This window comes from Lepus europaeus, chromosome 16 (assembly GCF_033115175.1).
Source record: "Lepus europaeus isolate LE1 chromosome 16, mLepTim1.pri, whole genome shotgun sequence".
Taxonomy (NCBI): Eukaryota; Metazoa; Chordata; class Mammalia; order Lagomorpha; family Leporidae; genus Lepus; species Lepus europaeus.
The window spans coordinates 46,061,263-46,084,573 of NC_084842.1; the positions used below are offsets into that span (position 1 = coordinate 46,061,263).

The window sequence follows — 23,311 nt, forward strand, 5'->3', positions numbered from 1 at the left end:
TCAATGTGCCTTTCAAATAAATAAAAATCCTTAAGACATGTAAAATATGAGCTGAGTAGGAATTCACTAGTTGAAGGAGCAACTACCTTGCAGACAGGAGGAGTCCAGTAACACAGAGCAGCGGTCCGTGCGCTCCCAGCCACGGGCAGACACCTGTGAGGCAAGGCCAGCACGACAGGTGGGAGGCGGGCAGGGGGCAGACTGAGCAGGATTTCAGGTAATAAAGCTACGGAAGCCAGATTCGATCTTGAGGGCAACAAAGCTCCATGGAAGATCCAAACAGGAAGTGATGGCTCTGGTGCTGTGGCACAACAGGTAGAGTCACCACCTGTGATGTCAGCATCCCATATGGGCGCTGGTTTGAGACCCGGCTGCTCCACTTCCGATCCAGCTCTCTGCTATGGCCTGGGAAAGCAGTAGAAGATGGCCCAAGTCCTTGGAACCCTGCACCCACGAGGGAGACACAGAGGAAACTCCTAGCTCCTGGCTTTGGATTGGTGCAGCTCTGGCCATTGCGGCCATTTGGGAAGCAAACTTGTGCATGGAAGGTCCCTCCCTCCCTTCCTCCCTCCCTTCCCTCTTTCTTTCCTTCCTCCCTCTCTCCTTCTCTCCTTCCCCCGCCCTGTGTCTCTTTCTCTGTCTCTCTGTAACTCTTTCAAAGAAATAAATAAACCTTTGAAAAATAAAACACAGACATCCCTAGGCTGTTTGCAACCCCTATAGGATGAACCTCTCAGGTGAGGATGAGGCTTCCTCAGCTCTGTGCTCCTAGCCCCCTACCTGGTGCCTGGCCCGTGAAAGGTGTCCAGAAACTGCTACGGAAAGAGGAAAGAGCCGGTGAGGAGCGCAGCCTGGGCTGGCAGAAAGGGCCCCAACAAGCCTCAGCTAGGCCCTCTCCTTCCCCTCCCCGCCCTCCCCAGGCCTTGCTTCCCTCTGTGCACCCATCAGGGACAGCGGGTCTGCGGCGGTCACGGCCTTGAATGGCACGTGACATGTGTTCCTGCACTATGGTGAAGACTACGGAACAGACCTGCTGCTTCGGGGGAGCAGCCCGGCTGCTGTTTGGTGCGGAGACCTCGCTGGCGAGCTCAGAGCTTTCACACGTGTGTTATGTGGTACGAGAACCAGGGGGAACAAAGCAGGCCATGGCGGGCCCAGCCCTTTTCACCAACCTGCGGTTTTCGGCTAACACTACCCATGACTGCCAAACTACCTATTTTGGCTTCTTGGAAACAGTTTATGATGCTTTTTTTCGTAAAATGGTTTCACAGCCACTTATTGGGAAGACGTCCTCATTGGAACCCACCATGGAAAAGTGAGGGCTGTTTCAGCTTCCCCTGGGGAAACAGCGGGGGTTTTCCTCAAAGAAAACAGCCCCAGCCTGTGGGAGGAAGTGCTCTCTCCCGGTGGGTGCTGGGCCCCTGGGAACTCCTCGAGGCCTGGGACGTGCGGGAGGCAAGTAGCACTCTCTGGCAGCTGTCTCAACTGATTGCACCAGGAGTCACTTTCAGCCGACGTGACCGGGGTGTAGGGGATGCAGTTCTGAGCTAGACCGTGGCACCCACCATGGGAATGAGGAGGAAGGGGCCTGGGAGGAGTGCAGCGTCCTTGGACAGCTGCACGTGACCTGGCTCTGTTTCCCTGGCTGCAAACAACACGGTGGCCCTCACGCAGTCCCTTGAGTCCTTGGAGTCATTTAGCGAGGGAGCTGGACGGTTATGGCCTTGGGCAAGACCCTGGCTTGCCCAGCCCATGAGCCTAGGAGTCCCTGCAGCTGCTGTCCCCAGGTCTCCAGGGGTCTCAGCAACTGAGAGTGAGAGTCCCTGTTCGCACCCACCAGAACGCAGGTGCTCTTGGGGGGTGAGCAGCAGCACCCCGCACTCCAGGGGGCCAGGGCCTGCACGCCCCTTTAGTGACAGGCGAGGACTCAGCGCGCAACAGAGAAGCGACAGGTGCAGATCACGCGGCTAACGGCAGCCCACTATTTGGGCTGTGAGTCCACACGGGTCTGTCCATATTTGAGGTCAGACAGAGGAGAGAGCAGGCGCGACTGTGCATTTGTGTAGCTGAGTGTGGGTGTGGGGCTGTGCTGGGGAGGGAAGTGGGGGTTCCTTGTTGTCTTTGTGCAGATCTCTGCATCAGCCTGGGTGGCGGCTGCAACAGACGTGTTTGGGTTGCTCCAAAACGCATGGATGGAAACCCTAATCCCAGTGTGACGGCATCCGGAGGTGGGATCTTGGCAGGCGATTAGATCCCGAGGGTGGGCCCTCATGAATGTGATTAGCACCCCTACAGGAAAGCCTCCAGAGAGCCTGCTTGCCCCCTTCCTGCTGTGTATGAACTAGGAAGCAGGTCCTCAGCAGACGCCAAATCGGCCGGGGCCTTGATCTTGAACTTCCCAGCCTCCGGCACCCTGAGCAGGACAGGGAGATTGGAGCTGCCCTGTCTGTGATCTTGCTCATGGCTGCCCTGGTGGAAGAACCCTGAGAACTGGCCGAGAGACACACCCAGGGGCGAACGGAGACGGCAGCAGGGACAGGGCCGTCCTGCACACAGCAGGAAATGGACCGGACCAACGGTTCAGATCCGCTGCCGACCTGGGCAGTCTGTGCCCCTCCTGGTCTGCAGGGAGGCAGATGGGCTCAGCAGTTCCAAAAGGAAAGCGAGTCGGGGGGGGGAAGGCTTCTGACACCTCGTTCTATGAAGACAAAACGAAACCTCTGGGGACAGACAGACTCTGGGAGCCCAGCATCCTGGTTCAGAGCACTGGCTCCTGAGCCCAGCCTGCATCTGAACCCAGGCTCTGCTCTCGGCCAGCTGTGTGACGCCGGGCAGGTTGCTCCACCTGTCTGTGCTTCTGTTTCCTCATTTGGAAAAGGGTAGTGAGCTCTGTATCTCCTGGGTGCTCTAAGGATTGAGTGACTATTCACAACACACTTAACAATAGTCTGGCACACAGGGAGTGCTTTAAAATGTTAAGATCAGCAAGGTGACAGAAATAAGAGAGCAAATTAGAGAGATTGGACGAGCCGTGCAGTAGGGGAGAGCCTGGTTATGTACCTGGAACTCAGCAGTGGAACAAGAGCCAGGAGGGAAACCAGGGGAGGCCAGAGTGAGGTTTAGGGAAAGGAAGAATGTTCTAGCAATCAGGGCTGTCTGAAGACGCCCCAGCCACAGATCTGGGGAAGCCGTGAGTTCTACCGCCTGGGGACACTCGGCAGCATCACGGTCATGGGGACAGGGACTTTGGAGAGGAGCGCAGTTCCGGGTGAGAGCCATCTCCCCACGTCCCGTGTCGGGGGGCACTACCTTGGCCGAAGCGAGCTGTCCGGTACACCTCCTCCGCGCCGCGGAAGCCCAGCATGCGGCAGGCCACGTCGCCGTCCTTCCGGTCCCAGCCGTCGTCGCACACGGTGCCCCAGCGCCGGTCGTGGTACACCTCCACGCGGCCCTCGTGCGGGCCGGAGCCGTTCACCAGGCGGATCATCGCGGCCTCCACGCCACCTGCGGGGCAGTCGCTGTTACTGCACGGCTCTGCACACAGCCCGCCGCGGCGCCTCCCTTCTGCTCCACACGGAGGGAAGAGGGGGCCGGGCCCCAGAAATCATGGTGAACTACTCTTGCCCCGTCAGCCTTCTCCCCACCTCCTCTCTGTATTTACACTTCATGTATTTATTTGAGAGGCGGAGATATGAAGACAGAGAGAGAACGCCCATCCGCTGATTCACTCCCCAGACACCTGCTGGGCTGCCCTGTGTCCAAGCTAAGAGCTCAGTCCAGACCTTCCACATGGGCAGCAGGGAGCTGGTACTTGAGCCATCTTTGCTGCCTCCCAGGGTTTGCATCAGCAGGAAGCAGGAGTCAGAGCTGGAGCCGGGGAGCAAGCCCGGATACATCACGGTGGGGTGTGGGCACCTTAGCTAGCACCTTAACCATCTGGCCAAACTCCCGCCCTCTTTTTTCATGGACTTTAAAAGAGCTGTGTTGGGTGTGATGTAGAGTTGTCTGGGAAGTAGAGATCAATACATGCTCCCCTTCTGCACACGCACAGCCCCCCTCACTGTCAACCTCCTCTATCAGAGCCGTACGTTTGCTTACAATTGATGACGCCACATTGACCACCACTTTTGCCCAGAGTCCAGAGTTCACGTTGGAGCTCACTCTTGGCTATTGTACAAATGTACAAGGACACGGAGCCACCAGCCCCGTATCACTCAGAGCAGCTTCGCTGCCCCCCAGGTCCCCTGTGCCCACCTAGTCATCACCCCTCACCGGCAGCTTCTGCTTGTTTTTTGACTGTCGTCACAGTTTTGCCTTTTCCAGTAGCCAGACCGGCCCTGTTCCTTTCACAATGCGCATTTCTTCCACGTCTTCTCCCAGCTGGAGAGCTCAGTTCTCTTCAATGCTGATTGCCAGCCTATCATTTGGATGCAGCACAATTTAGCCCCTCATCTGCTGAAGATGTCTTAATGGCTGCCACGTTTGGACATTTACGAGCAAAGCCGCTACAGACATCTGTGTGCAGACAGGCGGTTTCAGCTCCCCTGAGTATGTATCAAAGCACGTGATTGATGGATTTCTCCCCAGCATTTGGGACCTGGCCACCAGCAGCCACGCCTGCCGGGAAGGAGAGCGCAGCAGGGACAGAGAAAACCAAGGGGTGGGCCGGGCTCGCTCGGCGGCAGCCTTGCTCAAGGCTCAGTCGGCGGAGAGGCCCCTGAGAAGTGTCCCAGCTCGGCGGAATTTGTCATTCACATCTATTTCCCACCAGGCTGCGGGCCTGACAGTGCTTGAGGCCAGACGGACCTGGCTAGAAACGTTCAGTATCCGAGACAGACAACAACTCCGCAAATCTAAAACAACCCTCGTTGAAAGGCACATGGCTCTTTTACATGCCACTGAGAAGGAAAGATCTCTGCCAGTTCTGGCGGCAGGTTATGTTCATTGCTGGAAGCTTCCTGATTTCGGAGATGTCAGACTGTGTCATGGAATCAATGAAGTGCAGTAACATAAGGAGGACACGGCGCCCAGCTCCCCGGAGGCTCTCCATTCTTCCTACCCGGCAGTCTCAGCCTCCCTGAGGCCTTTCCTCAGCTGTGACATGGGGACAACCCCTACTGCACCGGGCTGTTGTGCAGGTGCAATGAAGTGACACACGCAGGGCTCCGGGAACAGGGCAGGGCCCTGTGCACCCTGGCTCACTCCTCCCCTTCTACTTGCGGAATCCCTACGTCACTATTTGGTAGAGAAGCTGGTTGGAAGAAACCCAGAGGAAAGGTTCTGGTTTGCAGCTTGAATGTGGCACGAATGGCTGAGGGGTCACTGTTTTGCATTACAAAGCATTGCATTCCTCAGGAATTCTGGGGATTCTGAGACACCAGGGCAATTGAAAGAAGCAGTCAGAGGATGGCAAAGGCTGGGTTAGGCTGAGAGGGTCTTAGTCCCAGGGCAATACACAGTTAGCACCAGAGCTGGGTTACTTGGGTCTCTACTATGTCTTTGTTTTTAAGATTTATTTATTTATTTAGAAAGCAGAGTGACAGAGAGAGAGAAAGAGACAGAGAGGGACCTTCCATCTGCTGGTTCACTCCCCAGATGGCCACAACAGCCTGTGCTGGGAGAGGCTGGAGCTAGCCGCCTCATGTGGGTCTCCCATGTGGGTGCAAGGGCCTAAGTACTAAGCATCTTCCGCTGCTTTCCCAGGTGCATTAGCAGGGAGCTGGGTTGGAAGTGGAGCAGCCAGGATTTGAACAAGCATCCATATGGGATGCCGGCATCACAGGCAGCGGCTTTACCCACTGTGCCACACTGCCAGCCCCTCTGGTGTGTCTCTGCATAACCTCTGCCGTCCTGCCTGATCTATTCGTGGGAGGCTATTTCACCCCTCAGGGACCTGAGCACCCTCCAATGATTAGGAATTGGGGTGATCAGTGGGTCCTAAGTCTGGCCACATATCAACGTCACTGGGAGTGACTATTAAAATGCAGATTCCTGGGCCAACTCACACCTACTGAATCAGAGTCTTGGTGGCAGGAGTCAGGCCATCTGTATTTTTCCCAAGTGTCCCAAATGAATCGGAGGTAAATGGCCCATGGACTAGCATCTGGGAGCTAGATAATTGGAAAGTTTCCCTTCCAGCTCCAACATTCAATTCCTGATTCCAAGGCCTAGGAAGAGGTCAAGGTCATTTTTTTTCCTAGTCAGAAACTATCTTGGCCTGGGGGTAGGGGGTGGGAGTGGGGGTAGAGGGACACTGGATGGTGTAAGGTGTTAAGTGGGTGACATGCAGGAAAACCCCTAAGTGAACTTCAAAGGAAACAGCAACCCCAACCACATGCTGCTTCCAAGGAGTGCGGCTACCAGAGGTACTATGCACTTCGATTTTGCTGTTTTGGCATGGTAAGCTTCAGGAATCACCCTTAGAGTGGCTATGACTGATATTCTATGCTAGGGAGCCAAGGGAGCACCAGCAGACCACACCATCCCCGAGATGCTGAATGATCATTTGGTGGGGCTGGTGGTATGGTGCAGTAGGGTAAGCCGCCACCTGCGGAATCCCATATGGGCACCGGTTCGTGTCCTGGCTGCTCCACTTGCGATCCAGCTCTCTGCTATGGCCTGGGAAAGCAGTAGAAGATGGCCCAAGTCCTTGGGCCCTGCACCCGTGTAGGAGACCGGGAAGAGGCTCCTGGTTCCTAACTTCAGATGGGCCAAGCTCCAGCTGTTGCAGCCATTTGGGGAGTAAACCAGCAGATGGAAGACCTCTCTCTCTTCTCTCCCTCTCTCTGTCTGTAAGTCTGCCTCTCAAATCAATAAATAAATCTTTTAAAAAAGAAGAAAGAGAGAAAGAGAGAGAGAGAGAGCGCTCTGCATGGCTCCTCTCAGTTCTTCATGCATTTGCCAAGTAGCCTTCATCCCTGCCAGGCACCCCTTCCCCCCAGCCAGTCACTGAACCCACAAGCTTGGCTGTCTGTCCAGAAAAGGGGGGAGGGGCTGCGGATGTGCAAGGAAGCAGGGAAACCCTGGAGCAGGACCCAGGGAGAGAAGCTGGATCCAGAAGCTCCCCCAGGGGGCAGTATTGACCTGCTAACTTGGAGCCAGCAGCACCACATGAGGCCAGACACCTATCCATCAGACTAGGCCCTGGGATGGCTGGGGCTGAAGTGGTGGCCCTGGTCTCTATCAGTACCATGTCACCAGGCTGTGAGCTGTGCCACGCCATGAGGTCTAGAACAGACTGGTAAGTTGAGTGAGCTGGGACAGGAGGGTGCTGTGCACCCTGGAGCAGGCCAGGCAGGGTGCATGGTACCACGTCAGACTAACAGGCAGAGGTCAGGCATGCTGGGGCTGCTGGCATTGACAGTCAGTGTCGCTCTGACTCAGCGCCTCTGCCCTGGCCAGCCTCAACTCACTCTGTGCACTTATTCCTTTAGCTGAACCAGTGATTCGGAGTGCTTCTGGCTCAAATATTAGCCTGGACATTGAGTGTCCCCCAATGGCCCATGTGTCAAAGGCTTGGTCCCCAAAGTCTTTTTTTAAAAATTTATTTGAAAGTCAGAGTTACACAGAGAGAGAGAGGGAGAGAGAGAGAGAGAAAGGTCTTCCATCTGTTGGTTCACTCCCAAGATGGCCACAATGGCCAGCGCTGCGCTGATCCTAAGCCAGGAGCCAGGAACTTCCTCCAGGCCTCCCATGCGGGCTCAGGGGCCAAAACACTTGGGCCATCTTCTACTGCTTTCCCAGGCCATAGCAGAGAGCTGGATCAGAAGCGGAGCAGCTGAGACTCGAACTGGCGCTCACATGGGATGCCAGCACTGAAGGCGGCAGCCCTACCTGCTACACCACAGCACTGGTCCCGCCCCAAAGTCTTCCATCCATGGCACCAAGAGGATAGAAACTGAATCCAATGCTGCTGTTTAGAGGTGGGGCCTTTGGGAAGTGAGTAGGCTGTTAGGGCGAAGCCCCCACGATCAAATCCTGGCGACTCTCTCAGGAGGGACATAGACAGAGCTCAAGAGGAACATCCACTCCCAGGGCACCCACTTATGACGTCACGGCCTCTTCTATCCCCTTGTCCACCGGCTTCTTTCTATGAGATGGATCTGGGTTTTAGACCCAGAGCTCAGTCTACTGGGACAACGGCCACATGTGCCACATGAGAAAGCAGGGATGTGGTCTGTCATCTGATTATGGTGGGTGCCGGAGGAAGTCTGGAAAATATCACTTGGCTGCTGAAATACTGCTGCTCCCAGGAGGTTTCAATATATAGGGAAGTGACAAGAGAATAGTTGCAAATAAGACAACTTCAGAAATGTGGCAACATATGGTAACCATAATGACAGGGCTCACGGCATCCATTTCGGGCTGTCTCTGGCCCATGGCCCATGGCCCCCAGGCACCAAGCAAAGTCATGGGGTCATCTCCCCCATCCCGGGACCACACTGATCTCAGGGAAAGCAAAGAGGAAAAGTGCCCTCGAGGAGGCAAAAGACCTAGAGCGAGCACATGTCGGGGCTGGACAAGGCAGGCCTCAGGCTGGTTCCTGGGGCACTGCAGCCTGTTCCCTGTCGCTTGCCCCCAGGTCCACCAGATCCGAGCTGCTCCTTGGAGGTGTCGACAGATGCTCAGGCCTCAGAGGGTACCGACCACCCTGAAAGCCCCAGCTCTCCCCCGGACTCATCCAAACCAGACGCACATGTTGTTCTTGCTTCCTCTTATGGAACGTGGCCCTCGCTGTGGTTTTTGCATCCTTGCTCCTTGCGGACAAAAATCCCCGTTCTGGTGCTGCCCCACTGGGAAACCGTAGGCTAAGGCTGGATCTGCCTGTGACACAGTCTGCCCCAGCTCAGGAACTCAGACAGTCCCAAGGGCTGTTCCACGAAGCATCTCTGGCTTCCTTCGCCCTGGAAGAGCTGCAGGGGAGGCTGGTGGGCAGGCAGGCGCCTCTCCCAGGCCACCCGCAGCAATGCTCTCTGGGAAGAGCAAAACCCTCCAACAGTGACTCTCTCCCTGGCCCGAGGAGAGTGCCCTGACTTGCTAAGAGGCTTGGGTTTCTGTGGGCAGATGGTTTGAATTCTGCCTTTTTTTTCCCAGGAGTTTCTGCCCCAGGGCAAAGCTTTCCCATTCAGTGACAAACCACTACTCTCCCCCCACGCATGGCTCAGCCCCTACTCAATCAGATACAGGGCCCAGGCTGCTTTGTGACTCCCCCAGACACATTCTCATTCGTGCCAAGAGCTCCTTCCTCAGACCCCCTCCCCCACCAGAGAGGGGGCCCTGCAGGGCGTGTGGGGCTACTTGGGGTCAGGGGGCTGTACTCTTCGTGCATGGCAGAAGAGGAAAGTTGGAATACAACTCAGGCCCTCCAGCTCCTTGCAGGAGGGAGCGATCTGGTGAGAGGGCCAAGGGCATGAGCGCTCCTGGGCTCCGGAGACAGCAGCCACTTCCCTTCCATAACTGCCCTCCACTGACTGCCAGGCCTGGTTCTCCTTGGCAGCCAACTTCACTGAGCCCTGCAGAATCCCTCCTGAGCAAAATCAACATCAGCAACCCCAAGGAGATCCCTGCCCCCCACCCTCCCCAGGGGGACACTGGGTTGCATTCACCAGCTCAGGGCCCTGGTGAAGAGAGAACCACACCTTCCCTTTTGCTCTGCACCCTCACCTGCAGACTGCCCACGGTTTGCAAAATGAGGGCATGGTTCTGGCCACAAGGGCAGCCGCTGCCCAGCTCCGTGCAGGAGTGGCACCGTGAGCATCCCATGTCCTGGCTGGAAACCCACGCTTAAACACCAAATAGCTGTTCCTCACCCAAAACATGGAGGAAGCAGAGCTGTCTAACTGGACAGCTCGTCCCCACCTCCAGTCCACGAGGCCGGAGCAGAGCTCCCACCTCCCCACTGGAGGGACACCCGGATGTCCACAGGGTTGGGTCTCTGCCCCTCTTTCCCCTGCTGCTCTGGGGGCTTCCCCACTCTTTTCTACAGAAAAGGACTCGCAAGTCAAAACCCAGCTGAGAAGTGTCCCTGTTTGGACCGGCTCTGTAGCCCCCGAGGAGGAATCTGATAGGGGAGACAGGTCGGAGAGTGACCCCTGGTGATTGGGTAGGCCCCTTGCTCTCCCCCAGGTGACAAAGCGCAGCATTTCACCCCATAAGTTTTCTAAAGCATCAGGGGTTCCACATGGGGCTTCTTGTCTCAGGGCAATCCCAGACCACCTCCCCATTCCCTAACCTATTGCACTGAGCTTGCCCACTACCCAGGCCACTCCAGGCACCAACCCCAAAGCTGTCATCCACCCTCCTGCATCAGGCCTCAAATCTCTCAAATTCGCCTGGTTCCCCAGTAAGGAGGGGATTGGGTCATAGAGAACAGGCATACGTCTGGACCAGGAGGCTTTGCGGTTTTGAGGACATTGCTTGTTACAACTTCTGTTGCTTGGACGTAGAGTACAGACGTCTCACCACTTAATGCAAGGAGCTTCTTTTAGGCAATTGCAACATAGCCCTTGGTCTTCTCTAATCACCACACATGCGGGAGAAGCATAGGCTTTGCCAGCTGGCACAGATTTGGAGAGGACATAGCCCAAGGTCTTCACGTGACACACAAAGGAACGGAGGCCTTTCCCGAGGTCATCCCACCCTGAGGAGGAGAGCTGGGGCTGGAGCTGAGACTTAACCCTCGGGCCAGCTGTCCTCTCAGCCCTCCTTTCTTTCCCAAACTCTTCCACTCTGGGTGGGATCCCGGAGCAGGGTCTGCGAATCTGTACCACAAGATTCTTTTTGATGGGGCAGTTACATCACAAAGAAAAAGTTACTTTAGGGGCCAGAGCCATGGCTCACTTGGTTAATCCTTCACCTGTGGTGCCAGTCTCCCATATGGGCACAATGTTCTAGTCTCGGTTGCTCCTCTTCCAGTCCAGCTCTCTGCTGTGGCCCAGAAAGGCAGTGGAGGATGGCCCAAGTGCTTGGGCCCCTGCACCCACATGGGAGATCAGGAGGAAGCACCTGGCTCCTGGCTTCGGATTGGTGCAGCGCGCCGGCTTCAGCGGCCATTTGGGGGGTGAACCAATGGAAGGAAGACCTTTCTCTCTGTCTCTCTCTCACTGTCTAACTCTGCCTGTCAAAAAAAAAAAAGAGAGAGAGAGAGAGAGAGAGAGGGAGAGAGGGAGAGAGAGAAAAGCTCTCAATATATGAGGGCCATATGCACCCATCCTATTTTTTCCTGGGAAGAGAGATCGTGTCTTATTTGTCCACGGCCCCTCAATGTTTAACATCACATCTGGCTGGCTGACAGCATGAATAAACGTTTGGGAAGTAGATGCGCTGGAGGGGAGACGGATGGACGGATGGATGTTCTTGGGCATGACTGGAATCCCTTTCTGAATCCTTTATGATTCCTGTCCCTCCCTGGTTCTGGTCTTAACCTCCAGGAACGGTTACTCACATGGGTGCTATGCCCACCCATGGATCCCACCAGCTGGGGGTGGAAGGGGCTGGAATGGCCCTGCCCTGGTGAGGAGAGATCATGTGCCTGCTGTGTACACAGGGACCTAGGGCCCCAGCCCTGGGTGGCATCTGCTGGTGCTGTATTCCTGTAGATCATTCCAGACGCCCTTGGCTGACTCATCTCTAAACCTGTATTGAGTCAGCAGTGGGGACACAAGGGTACATGCCCCTATCTCTCCTTTGGACACAGAAGGCTGAGAGGCAACTTCAGGCCATACGCAAGCACCACAGGTGATGGCTCAAGTACGTGGGTCCCTGTCACCCACATGAGAAACCGGAATAGAGTTCCAGCCTCCTGGTTTTGGCCTGGGGTAGCCTTGGCTGTTGCAGGTGCTTGGGGGTGAGAACCAGCAGATGGACAATCTCTTTTTTGCTTATCTCTCTTTCACATTAACATAGTTAATGTTAATTTAAAATTTAAAATTTATATAAATGTATATAAATTATAATTATATAAAAATTTAAAATTATAAATAAAAAAGATGCCTAGCACATCGTGGGCTCCCATCGCTGTGGGCTCCGAGCCCTGGCCAGCGGCAGTCTGCTCCACAGCACTCAGGCACTCTGAGGCGGCTCCCTGCGTTGCTGGGGATGGAATTCTAGCCCACCATGGGCTAAGCACAGACCTTGTTAAGCCTCCATATGTGGGATTCTCCTCTCAAAGCAAACTCTATTTGCTTTCTCTGTCTTGTAAATATGTAGATGGGAAAAGCAAGGCCTACAATAAAACAGGCCCTGTTTTTTTTTTTTTTTAAAGAATTTTATTTTTTTGAAAGAGTTACAGACAGAGGTAGAGACAGAGAGAGGTCTTCCATCTACTGGTTCACTCCCCAAGTGGCCTCAACAACCAGAACTGGGCTGATCTGAAGCCAGGAACCAGGAGCTTCATCTGAGTCTCCTACATGGGTGCAGGTGCCCAAGCACTTGATCCATCTTCCACTGCTTTCTCCGGCACATGAACAGGAAGCTGAATTGGAAGTGCAGCACCCAGGACTCGAACCAGTGCCCATATGGGATGCCAGTGCTGCAGGCCGGGATTTTTACCTGCTGTGCCACAGTGCTGGCTCCCAGGCTCTGTCTTACCCCAGGTGCCTCTGGCTTTGAATCTCTGCACCGCAGAGCTGGAGGGGCTTTGGACATTGGCCTGAAGCCCCTTCTCCCCGACTTCAAGCACAAGAATCCTCTCTTCGGTGTATCTGGCCTGACAACCGCTCTTCCTAGCTCTGGGAATGGAAGGGTTCTCAATGGTATCTCCAGAGAACCCACTCCTGGCTTTTAGAACCAGCGTCTGGGGCACTTGCTGGGCATAGCGCCTCTGATCGTCTCTGGTGCTTTTTCATCCTATTACTCCCTACGTTATTTTACACTGTGGTTCTGTGGGTACCACTGGGAAGTGAGACACAGAATATCTCTTTCTTCTCAGCACAACTGAGCAAGTGGTTTCAGTACCGGGGCCCCTCCGCAGGTGCACAAGGGTGGCTGAATGGCTGGTTATACCATCTCTCAGTTTCCATAGCTTTCAGACAGCTACTGCCAGCAGGGCTCAGAGCCTCCCCTGAACCCAACAACCACAAAGCCAGGTTCTGGGCACTACCCAGGAGAGATGTCAAATCAAGCATGGACAACAGCCAAGAGCACTAATGTCTACCAGTCCCTGTCCACGCCAACACCGGGCAAAGCACCCTACACACGCACTGTCTCGTTTCTTTCTCCATAACAGCCCCACAGTTCACGATGATTGGCTCTCACTGAACAGAGCGGGCTCAGAAGAGCCAAGTAATTTGCCGCAGGTCACACAGCTGCTACAAGGGGGAGCTGGGAGGGAAGAGTAAAGGCCTTTCATTGTCAAAGCACAGAGCCAACTCTCAGGCTGTTCACTTAAGATAAATATTTAATAACAGCCTCTCCATTCATAAGAGACTTCCATCCATCTCAAAACAGTCTTGCGGGGTCTGCGGGACTAACCATGCTGGGGCTGAGAGGGTCGTGGGCTCAAAGCGGGGGTTCTCAGCCCTGATTGCCTATCAGAGCCACCGGATGTGGGGGGGGGAGCTTTGAGAACCCCAGAGCAAGTGAGTTTTGAACACTTTGTGGGTGACCCTCACGCTCAGCAGGGCTGAGAAGCACAGGGATCTTCAACAAGTTCATGGGAGATGCACGGGGTAAAAACAATGTTTACACCAAAGTAAGTTTATCTTCCAATTCCATTTTCCCGCAAAGTTCTTGAAGCGCCCTTGTACTATCTGAGAGGGAGGATCCAGAATCAAGCCCAGACCACACAACGTACCCCGTCGTCAGGCCTTGGGAGGCAGGTCAATGTTGCCTCCCCGGAAGGCTTCCCTGACCTGAGACCCCAGTGTGTGCTCCCCCACGTCCAAATGATCATCAGAAAAATTGAACTGCAATTCTCTCTGCCCGGCCTCCACGTACACCGCCCCGTCTCCCCATCCAAGCCATGTGAAGGTCACGGCCGTTCAAGCCTTGTTCTCAAGGGCATCCCCCCTTGCAAGCAGAGAGCCTGGCACGCAGTAGCCCTCGCCGTAGTGCATGGAGTGAATGAGTGGGGGAGTGAATGGATGGACAGAGCTCAAGGGACAGAAGTGCTCGCTACCGCAGAATCGGGGTGGCTCTGCGTTAGGAGGACCCTAAAACCCCAGGGGGCCTTTGCTTCCACACAAGAAGATCGCAGGGAAAAGCCAAGCCCGGCCTGGAATATCGCAGCCCCTTGATGTTTGTTTTTCCTGCCTGCAGTCCCCCTGCCAAAGCAAAACAAGACGAAAGAAAGGAGGTTGTGGAGAACAGAAATAAACACGCGGGGCTGGGAAAAGAGGCTCTGATTCTGTGCAGCTGCAGAGTGGAGCCCCGGGGATAATTCGGACCATCTGCCCATTAAGGAAGCTGAACTTTCATTCTCTTGTAAAGAAAGAACTCCCTGTGGCCCCAGCCGGCCGAAGCACAGCGCAGCTCAGTGGCTCCGTGCCCCTCCTCCTGGAGGCTGGGGTGCCACTGCTCCTCGGGAAATGTGACCCACATGGGAAGGACAGGAGCCAGCCCTGAGGCTAAAAGGCCTTTCTGGTCAAAGGCTCCCATGCAGGGCCCTGCTTTCAGGATGTGGCCCGGCCTGGCCTGGGGCTGCGCTCTGTCCACCTCTCCTGAAGGTCACCTGTTCTCCACAGCCCTCCCATCAGCCCGCCCCATCCCCACGGTGCAGGGTACCGGCGAAGAAGCCGAGGCTCAGAGAGGGCAAGTCTCCGCTGTGCCTGTCTCTGATGGCGGTCACCCAGCGCGTGGGCCTCTCCTGGGTAGACGGAGCTGAAATGTCCCCGAGTGGAACCCGCACGGTTCCACCACACGCTGGTGATCGCCTGACTCGTCCCCCTTGCGTATTCTTCACTAACTCAAGTTTAACTTGTCTTGTGTGAAGGGGCGCCTCCTGGGGGCAAGGCCTGCAGGGGGCTCTCATCAGATAATAACTGGAGAGCTGTCAGAGGATGCCCTCAAGGCCAGAGGCTCCTCCCGGGCTGAAGTTTCAGGGATGGCCTAGGTGGCTGGGCCTGTCAAAGGGCAGTGAGAGTCCCAGTCAATAGGCCTTTAGGACGAGAAAGCAGCGCAGAGCGCCCCCTCCTCAGGCCCATGGCTCTCCTGCAAGGAGGTACCACATCCACAGGGCCCCTCTCAGAGGCTCCCTGAGGTCCAGTCCCTTGCCAGGCTGGTGGTCCCCCGGGGTGGGGTGCTCCCTCACACCCCTGCCTTTGCTTGCTGTGCCCTCCCGGCCTTGATCCCTATCTCCGTTTTGCATCTCAGTCAAGTCCCAGCTCGGAGGGCCTGTCTGGGCCGCTTCCGCAGCCCTGTACTGGAACAGCTGCCTGGGGACCCAGCCTTGTTTTCTCACTCTCACCTGGGGCCGGGATAGTCCCTCTCCGGGCACCTGCCTTCTCTGTGAGATGGGCTCGTGACCCCTTCCTTGGAGTTTCACATGGGCTTGGTGGCTGGGGTGGTCGGGAACTCATCACAGTCCCCCAGGGGTGGTCGATAGATGGGGACAAGGCTCGGAGTCAGTGAGGATGCAAGCTGCCTGACCCTGCACCCACAGCCCCCACCAGGGCTCCCCACCACGGGCACTGCCTCTCTCAGTTTCTCCTCCAGCCCAACGCAACGACCAACGCCCCAGGGGAAGGACACTGAACTCCAGCCCCAGGGAAGTCAATCCGTCTGGGGAGCTGGGCCTGAGTACCCCCTCCCCCCTCCCAGAATGTTTTCTGTGTCAAAGTCGGGGTCGGGGGCTTGGAGCTGCGAGGCCAGCGCTGATCCAGCTCCACCAAGAAGGCACAGCGGGGACCCCCCAGGTTTAATCACGGCGCCCACAGCACACTTCACCTCCAGCGGAACAGAACAGAGCCAGGTCCGTGGGGATTAAGAACAAGTCCCAGGGTTGTTTGAAATGTTTCTAAATAAACAGTTAAGCCATTCTTGGTTTTTAACATACGCCTTTCTCTCTCGGTTTCAAAGTCTCTTCTTACCGAAATCCACATCAAAGATCCAAACTTCAGTTCTTTGGTGGTTTCAAGGCATTGTGTTTGTAGAGAACCCACTCTGTGCTCGCCTTCAGTCTGAGATTTGCATTACCATGTTTTCGTGTGGGGAAGATTCTGGAAACTGCTGCCTGCTTGGCTAGGGAATTGGGTGTGCCTGCGCCGCCGTGGTCCGCAGTGGGCAGGACAGTGGGGCAGCCTCAGCTCTGTGGGGTTCAGAGACCAGAGGAGAGAGCTCTGTGGCTCCCTCCCCAGGAAAGGCCTGGGGGTGAACAGAACCACAGCAAGCTCCTTCTCGAGCCCCAGGTACACACTTGGCCTCTAACTCCCAGCCTAAGCTCCAAGCTCTGGCTTGTTTGTTTTTTCCCAACTAGCAGTTCTTTGCAGGCTTTGGGGGTGGGTTCCTGCTTTCACTTAGTGTGTATTTAGAATACAAATATTAGCAGCCTTGTTAATGACCTCTTAAAATGGCCCCATTCCCAAGGAGGCTTCGTTTCCCCTGGCCTCAGCATTTCTTCCTCGCCAGGGCACAGACCCCAGCTCTTGTCCGTCTCGCTCTGGCCAGGGATGCTGACAACAACACGTTTTCTGAGAGATGAAGGTAGTGAATGCAACAACCTCAGTGGCTTTGCCTCCCAGGCAGCCTCCCCCCCCCCCCCCCATTCTGATGTGGGGTAAATAGGCAAGGAGTTAGGTCTTTGGAGCTAGAAGTTGCAAGCCCCTCATATGGAATTCTATCCTCCTGCTTCTCAATCAAAAAGCCCCCCGCCCCAGGCTTCACCCGGGATCTAAGGGGGACACTGTGAAAACATGGCTATTAAGCTCCATGGGGAACATTCATGATGGCGTCAAGCCTGCAGAGGCGCCACCCCCTACCTCCTAAAAGAGGCAGTCACTGGAGGGAGCTCTTTTTCGCCAGGGACCACGGCTGGAGGTGCAGCAAGGCGCCCTTTTTCTCCCTCCTCCCCCACAGCTCCTCCTTCTGGGCAATCCTCTGCCCCATGTGGGGCAACCCACTCTCAGGCGCCTATGTGTGTTCACTTTCTCACTGCTTGAATGCACTTTGCTATCACTTTGTGCATCCTATAGGTGTCTCCACTTAGAATACTATCTTTGTGCGAGAACAGACCTGGACTAAGCACTTAAACACCCTTGCCCACATCAATTTGACCTCCTAGCTTCTAAAAAGAGCCAGGCTTTTAAGGTCAGCAGGCCCTCTGGGAGCTATGTGAAGCCCCCAAACCAAACACAGGATGGCTGAATCCGAATGCAGCGTTTTCTGCACACAGTCATGTGTCAGCTCTCCTGGAAGGGTCGCCGGGAGCTTCAGGAAGACTCACTGGATGTGTTTTGGGAAGGCTTCCGATAGGATCTCAGCGAACCAGACCAGCTGGGAGGCCAGATCCCATCCTCTGTGGAGAACAAAGCAAAAAGCTGCAACCAGTGGCCTGGGAGGGCCACACAGCCTGTCGGGCCAGAACAGGCCCTGGAAATGAGGTCTGCTACTGGGGTCCTGAGATATCGTAAGTAATACATATTCCGTCTTCTTTCCTAGCTCTTGCCAGAGCTCCTAAAACTCTTGCAACCTCTGAAGTTGGAAGAATCCCAGCAGCATCTTTTTGTGTCATTTGCTACTTGTCCCTGGCTCCTGAATGTACACCAGGGCATCTGTTGTTCTTCATAATAAGCCCCTTCCAACCACACCTGAGTTAGGGAGGTGGTTGGTGAAGCCCTTAAGAATGGGGGGTGGTTGGGGAGCGTGGAGCTGGGTGCCAGAGAAATCAACTACAGGATTCGGGGGTTGCAATATTCAGTACCTACCCCTCCATCCTCCATAACAAACTGGTACATGGGGCTGTTCCCCTGAGTCCTGAGAGCACTGATCCAACCCAAGAAGGGTGGGTCAGAAGTTCTGCAGGCTTGGCCCTGAGGTTGGCACCCGAAGCAGAGGCAGTCTTGTGGAACGGAGCCCTTTGCTAGGGTGTGCGCTAACTCCAGGTAGAGAGTGTTAGGGTTGAATTCAACTACTGGCCACCAGCTGGTGCTGGAGAATCGGGCGGTGTAGGGGAGGCTCACGCTTGGTGCCAGAAGTGTGTGAATGAGCACAGGTACTCCATAGCCAGGACTCTCCCACTAGAGCTCCACAGAGTTCAAGTCTCCTCTTCTGGAGGAAATGTGTTTCTCAAACCAGCAGAAGGAGCTGGAGCACGAGAGAACTGTGGGGTTGGACTGCCGACTCTCCCCTGCCAGGCACCACCTCTTGGTTGAATGTTAGGGCCTGGGTCCCATTACCTGCTGGCCCTGGCTCCAGTCCGCTTCTCCTCCCCGCCTCCTGCCAGTGCTGCCCTGTCACCATTGGTAGCTTCCCCAGGCCCAGAGGCTCAAGTTCCAACTCGCAAGCACAGCCAGGCCCTTTGCAACCCTTTGTTTCTTCCACTCTGGACCCTTGCAGTGCTAAACCGGAACTGGCAGACAGCACTGTGCTGTTCCACGTGTGGTTCTCTCCGCCTGGGATGCCTTCACCCTCCACGTGCACCTGTTGGACACAACCTTCCCTTTGAGACTAAGGCTCAGGACTTTGTCACTTCCACACTCTACCAGACTTGTTGAAGCTCCAGGTCTTTCTCAGCTCTAGACCCTGAGTTCCTCAAAGGTGAGGCCAGGCCTCCCTCTTCCCTGGTCCTCACCCAGGAGCCTGCTAGACGGTGGGTGCTCCGCAAACGCGTGCTGAGAAAGCAAATAAGCTGATGCTCTCTGCCTTAAGTGCTTTACTTTCCTCTATGGATCTACCTTCCCGTGGGACGGACGCGAGGGCCCCCTCACTCTCGCAGGTCTCATCTCCTCCCAAAGCCAGCAGCGTCTCTGCCCCGCTCCCCGCCCCGGCCCCGGCGGCGGCATGCTCTGCCCGGTTCATCTCATTCCCAGCGTTATCCCACCGACCATGGCTTCAAGCTCATTCTCCTTCCTCTCTGCTGTCTCCTCTGCCGCCTTCGTTTCTGTCTTAGGACAGAAATCCACTTAGCAGTGAATTCTGTGTCCCTGTGTGTTTCCAGTTACTAGTCACAGCCCCAGGGAGCAGACGGCTGCAAAGCCCTTTCCCGTCTCCCCGTACACTTCCCTGTTCACACCTGGAAGGCTCATCCTAGATATCACAAGGCCAAAGACAGCGAGTGAATGAATGAATGAACGCATGCGTGAGTGAATGAGCGGGGCCTCTGTAGCCATCCGCTCAGGGAACCTGGGCTTCATTTACACAGTCAGGAAACATGGGAAAGACAACTGGGGTGGGGGAGGGCGCGGCGGCCCTGCAGAGTCCTGTCCCCTGCCATGGGACAGTTTGTGCTGGTCTCGCTTAGAGCCACAGGAGCAGGTCAAGGCAATCAAGGCTTGGTGACAATAAGAGCAAACTCTGAAACAGAGATGGGTACCTTAAAAATAACAGAATCGCTGAGGAAGAAATTAGCAGCATCACACCAACCCACTGGGAATAGACAGTAGCCCGTGAGGACCCCATGCTGAATCAAAGCTAATCAAAGATGATCATGGGAGGATGGACAGTGTGGACCCCAGGCCAGGCAGACCTGATTCGGGTCATGGCTCTGTCCCTTACGAACTCTGGGGCAGAGGACAAGTTCATGATCCTCTCTCTTTTGTCTCCCACATCTCTAACAGGGACGGAACCCTGCCTCCTGAATATCCCGGTGAGAACGAAGCCCTCTGCTTAGGGACCCCACTTCCCTGTGAACCAGCTGCAAGTGTATTGGTAGTAGGATGTGAATGCTTAATTTTTCTTACATGTGTTTTACTGTTTTTTTAAAGTTTCATTTATTTGAAAGGGAGAGAGAGAAAGAGAAAGAGAGAGAATCTTCTATCCATTGGTTCATTCCTCAAATGCCTGCCACAGCAGGGCTGGCCCCGGCTGAAGCCAGGAGCCTGGAACTCCACCCCAGTCTCCATGTGGGTGACAGGAACCCAAGTACTCGAGCCAAGATCTGCTGCCTCCCAGGGGGTGCACTAGCAGGAAGCTGAGGTTGGAAGTGGCAGCAGGACTGGAACCCTGGCACTCCAATAGGGGATGAGGGCATCCTAAGCAGTGGCTGAACCTCTGCCCACAACGCCACCCCCCCCCCCCCCGGGGGGTGGCTTACTCGTCAATCACATGATTGCTGGGTTACTCAAGTCATAAGCATGCGTGTGGTTACATTAACAAAAAAACTTTGATGTACAATGTGCAGCAGCTCTGTCCCGCTGAGCCTGAGACGAGGCTCCTCTTTGAATCTGCGTCGTCCTGAACTGATTTCCCAGGGCACCTGTTGGCAGCCCACTGTAGACACAGGGAGGGGAGGCAGGTGGTTCTCAGACCGCAAAGGACTCTCTTTGCTTCCTGTATTCTGAAATGGAGGTGCAAGCATCCCAGCGCCCCTGGGGATAACTGTGTGGACCCCCCGCCTCGTACGTGGCCGACCATTGAGTCTGAATGTCCCCCTGTTCCACGTCCCTAAATACTGAACACGCACACAAAGCATTCAACATATTTCAAGCTTTCTGAGCCGCCAGTGATAGCTACCAACGAGCCCTGGCCTAGAACTCACCTCTGCACCCCTCTACATACTCTTTACTGTGTGAAAACCATCTTCACTTACACCCTGCTCTAAGTTCATGCTGGGAGACTTAAACAAAATTGAATATTTAACTCAATCCCTCACAGCAAAAAAAAAAAAAAATACTATTTACTTTTCTTGCAAACGGACCATTTACTAGGGTAAAACAAATGGCTTTCTCTCTTGAGATGTGTACATGTGACTCCCCCCACCCCCCGGCCAAACTTCCAAAAGCTAAACATCTAACAAAATGACTGATTTTGCTCTGGTTTGAAAACACACACACAATAAAACCTTGTGCCTCTCATCAAGCAGAACTCAAGAGCTCTGGATCCTACGCCCACTTTGGCTGTGGCCTCTGTAGGGTGGCCTTGGGATCCCCTCCACTTCTCTGCTCTCGGTCACTGGTGGGGTGGGGAGAAGGGGAGGGAGAGGAATTGATCTGAAACCCATCCAGCTCTGAAATCCTATGACTCCAGATCAAAACACGGGTAAACAATGGCAAGATTTCTGTTTTGAAAAATATTTTAATATTGACTCAAAACCTGGGTCCTGAGCAACTCAAAGGAAAGCCCCCGGCCTCACTCCCGCCAGCAGGGGCGGCTCTTGCGTTTCTCACGGATGCCTTTGGTGTGGTAACATCCCCACCTGCTGGAACTTCAGGTTTTTGCTGCTAAAGGTGCACACAGGAGGGGTCTGGTGGGGGCTCTGTGGCCTCCCCCGAAGCCGGGAGCTGGTGAGCAGCTCCTCCTCTCCCCGCTGGTTTTTGAAGGGGAGGAGCCAGCTCCCCTTCCACCCTGCACATCATGGGGTGAGGCTTCCCAGGGCCCCGGGGGATGACTAAGAAACCCCCAGAAGTGGGCACCGGGTTCATCAGATTTTCCGCTCTTCTCTGAAAGATGAGCCTTGGCCCTGCCCTCGGAGCCTCGGTCTCAGGGATATAGTTAACACCTCTGGGACGGCGGCTTTGGGACCACAGCAGGAGTCTGAATATAGCTGGGCTTTGGCATGGGCAAACACAGGCCAGGAGGTGGAGGCCGTGGGAAGGCGACCCGGCGGGGGGACACCCTGCATCACTTTAACAGTCCCCCGCCCGTTAGCCCCAGGCCCTGAAATTGGTTTGCAGAGTAACCAATGAGGGCCGAGCCTGATTCTGGCCAAGATCGGGTCCTGCGCTCTCATCACAGATTGAAGGAAGTCAGAGACGGAGGCTTCAGTTCTGCCTCTGTCCTGCCTCCAGACGTGCAGAGGGGCTGGCGCTGTGGCGCGGTGGGCTAAGCCTCTGCCTGCGGTGCAGGCATCCCATATAGGCACAGGGTCTAGTCCTGGCTGCTCCACTTCTGATCCAGCTCCCTGCTAATGCACCTGGGAAGGCAGCAGAAGATGGCCCAAGTGCTTGGGCCCCTGTCCTTCATGCAGGAGACCTGGGTGGAGTTTCAGGCTCCTGACTTCAGCCTGGCCCCACCCCAGCTGTTGCCAACCATTTGGGAAGCAAACCAGAGAATGGAAGACCTCTCCCCCTGTCCTCCTCTCTATATACCTCTGCATTTCAAATAAATAAATCCTAAAAAAAAAAAAAAAAAAAAAAAAAAAGACATGTGGAAGCCAGAGCTCCCCTCTGGGCCTCTCAAACAGGGGAGAGGGCTCCTGGCCTCTCTGCCTTGCTCTCCGGTTCCGCGTGTCGCCCAGGTCCCCTCAGGTCGCGTAAAGCCTCCTGCCCCTGCAGCTGTCTGTTGAGCGCTCCCACCTCCGGTTCCACGGCCCCCAGAGGCCATTCTGGAGGTCTTGGAGCTGCGTGTGTCTGAGCTCTGGGCTCCAGAGAGGGTGTAGCCCCAGTCCCCGAGGAAGGCTGGCCAGAGCTGATGTCAGCCTCTTGCCGTGCACTCAATAGGCGCTAGGGCCAAGTGCACTGGGCACCCTTCCCCCAGGCCTCCCCACCCATCCGCCAGACCACTGCTCCCGTCTCCCCACCCTGCGTGGGCCCTGGCCTCAGCCAAGTCCCAGTGCAGAGTGCAACAGCCCACAGCAGCCAGGTAAATGCGCAGGGAGCAGAGCAGCCTTCCTGTCAATGGCAACTCTGTCAGCTCCGCCCTCCCGTCGCCTCTCCCAAGTCAGCTCAGGAACAGCAGCCAGGGAACTGCTGCCAGCCCCTGCGGCATGCGGGCGGCGTTTCTGATCTCCTCCGCGAAGGTCATCTTGCCACACAGCTCCTCCCTTGCTGCCCACCCTGCCGGTGGCCGTTACTTCTTTCTCAGAGCTAAGTGCCACAGTCCATCTTGGCCACCTTGGCAGCATTCTGCCTGGCCCAGCCGGCATGCGGGGCAGGGGCCTGCAGAACCCTGAGCACAGCGCTCGGCACCCAGCCCTTTAGATAAGCGTGACCATCACTTCCGGCTCCCGGCCTTAGCTTCAGAAGGCCTTTCTGGCTGCGCCTGGCCACCTCAACTGCCCAACCCCTCGCAGGCAAGCCCTCTTGAGGGACTCCGGATGGTGCCAGAAACACCACGGACACACAGGTTGCTTTGTGGATGGCAGCGTCTCTGGCGAGGGGACCGTGGTGAGTCGAGGACAAGCGTGGGCCCTTCCTTGGTTTCCCCAGGAGTGTCCCTCACTTCAGAGGACAAAGCGCCGTGATGTGGCATGCTTCCATCCACCTGATCCGAACCCCTGCCC

The 23,311-nt window shown here is 55.6% G+C and overlaps 1 protein-coding gene across 1 annotated transcript in view; it reads right to left on the bottom strand.

Moving 5' to 3' along the window:
• Positions 1-23,311, bottom strand: part of SCARA5 (scavenger receptor class A member 5) — a 129,508-nt gene that overhangs the window by 7,915 nt on the left and 98,282 nt on the right. The window contains exon 8 of the mRNA XM_062213578.1: positions 3,310-3,504. Coding sequence (XP_062069562.1) covers positions 3,310-3,504 — 195 coding nt within the window. The remainder of the gene's footprint in view (positions 1-3,309; positions 3,505-23,311) is intronic.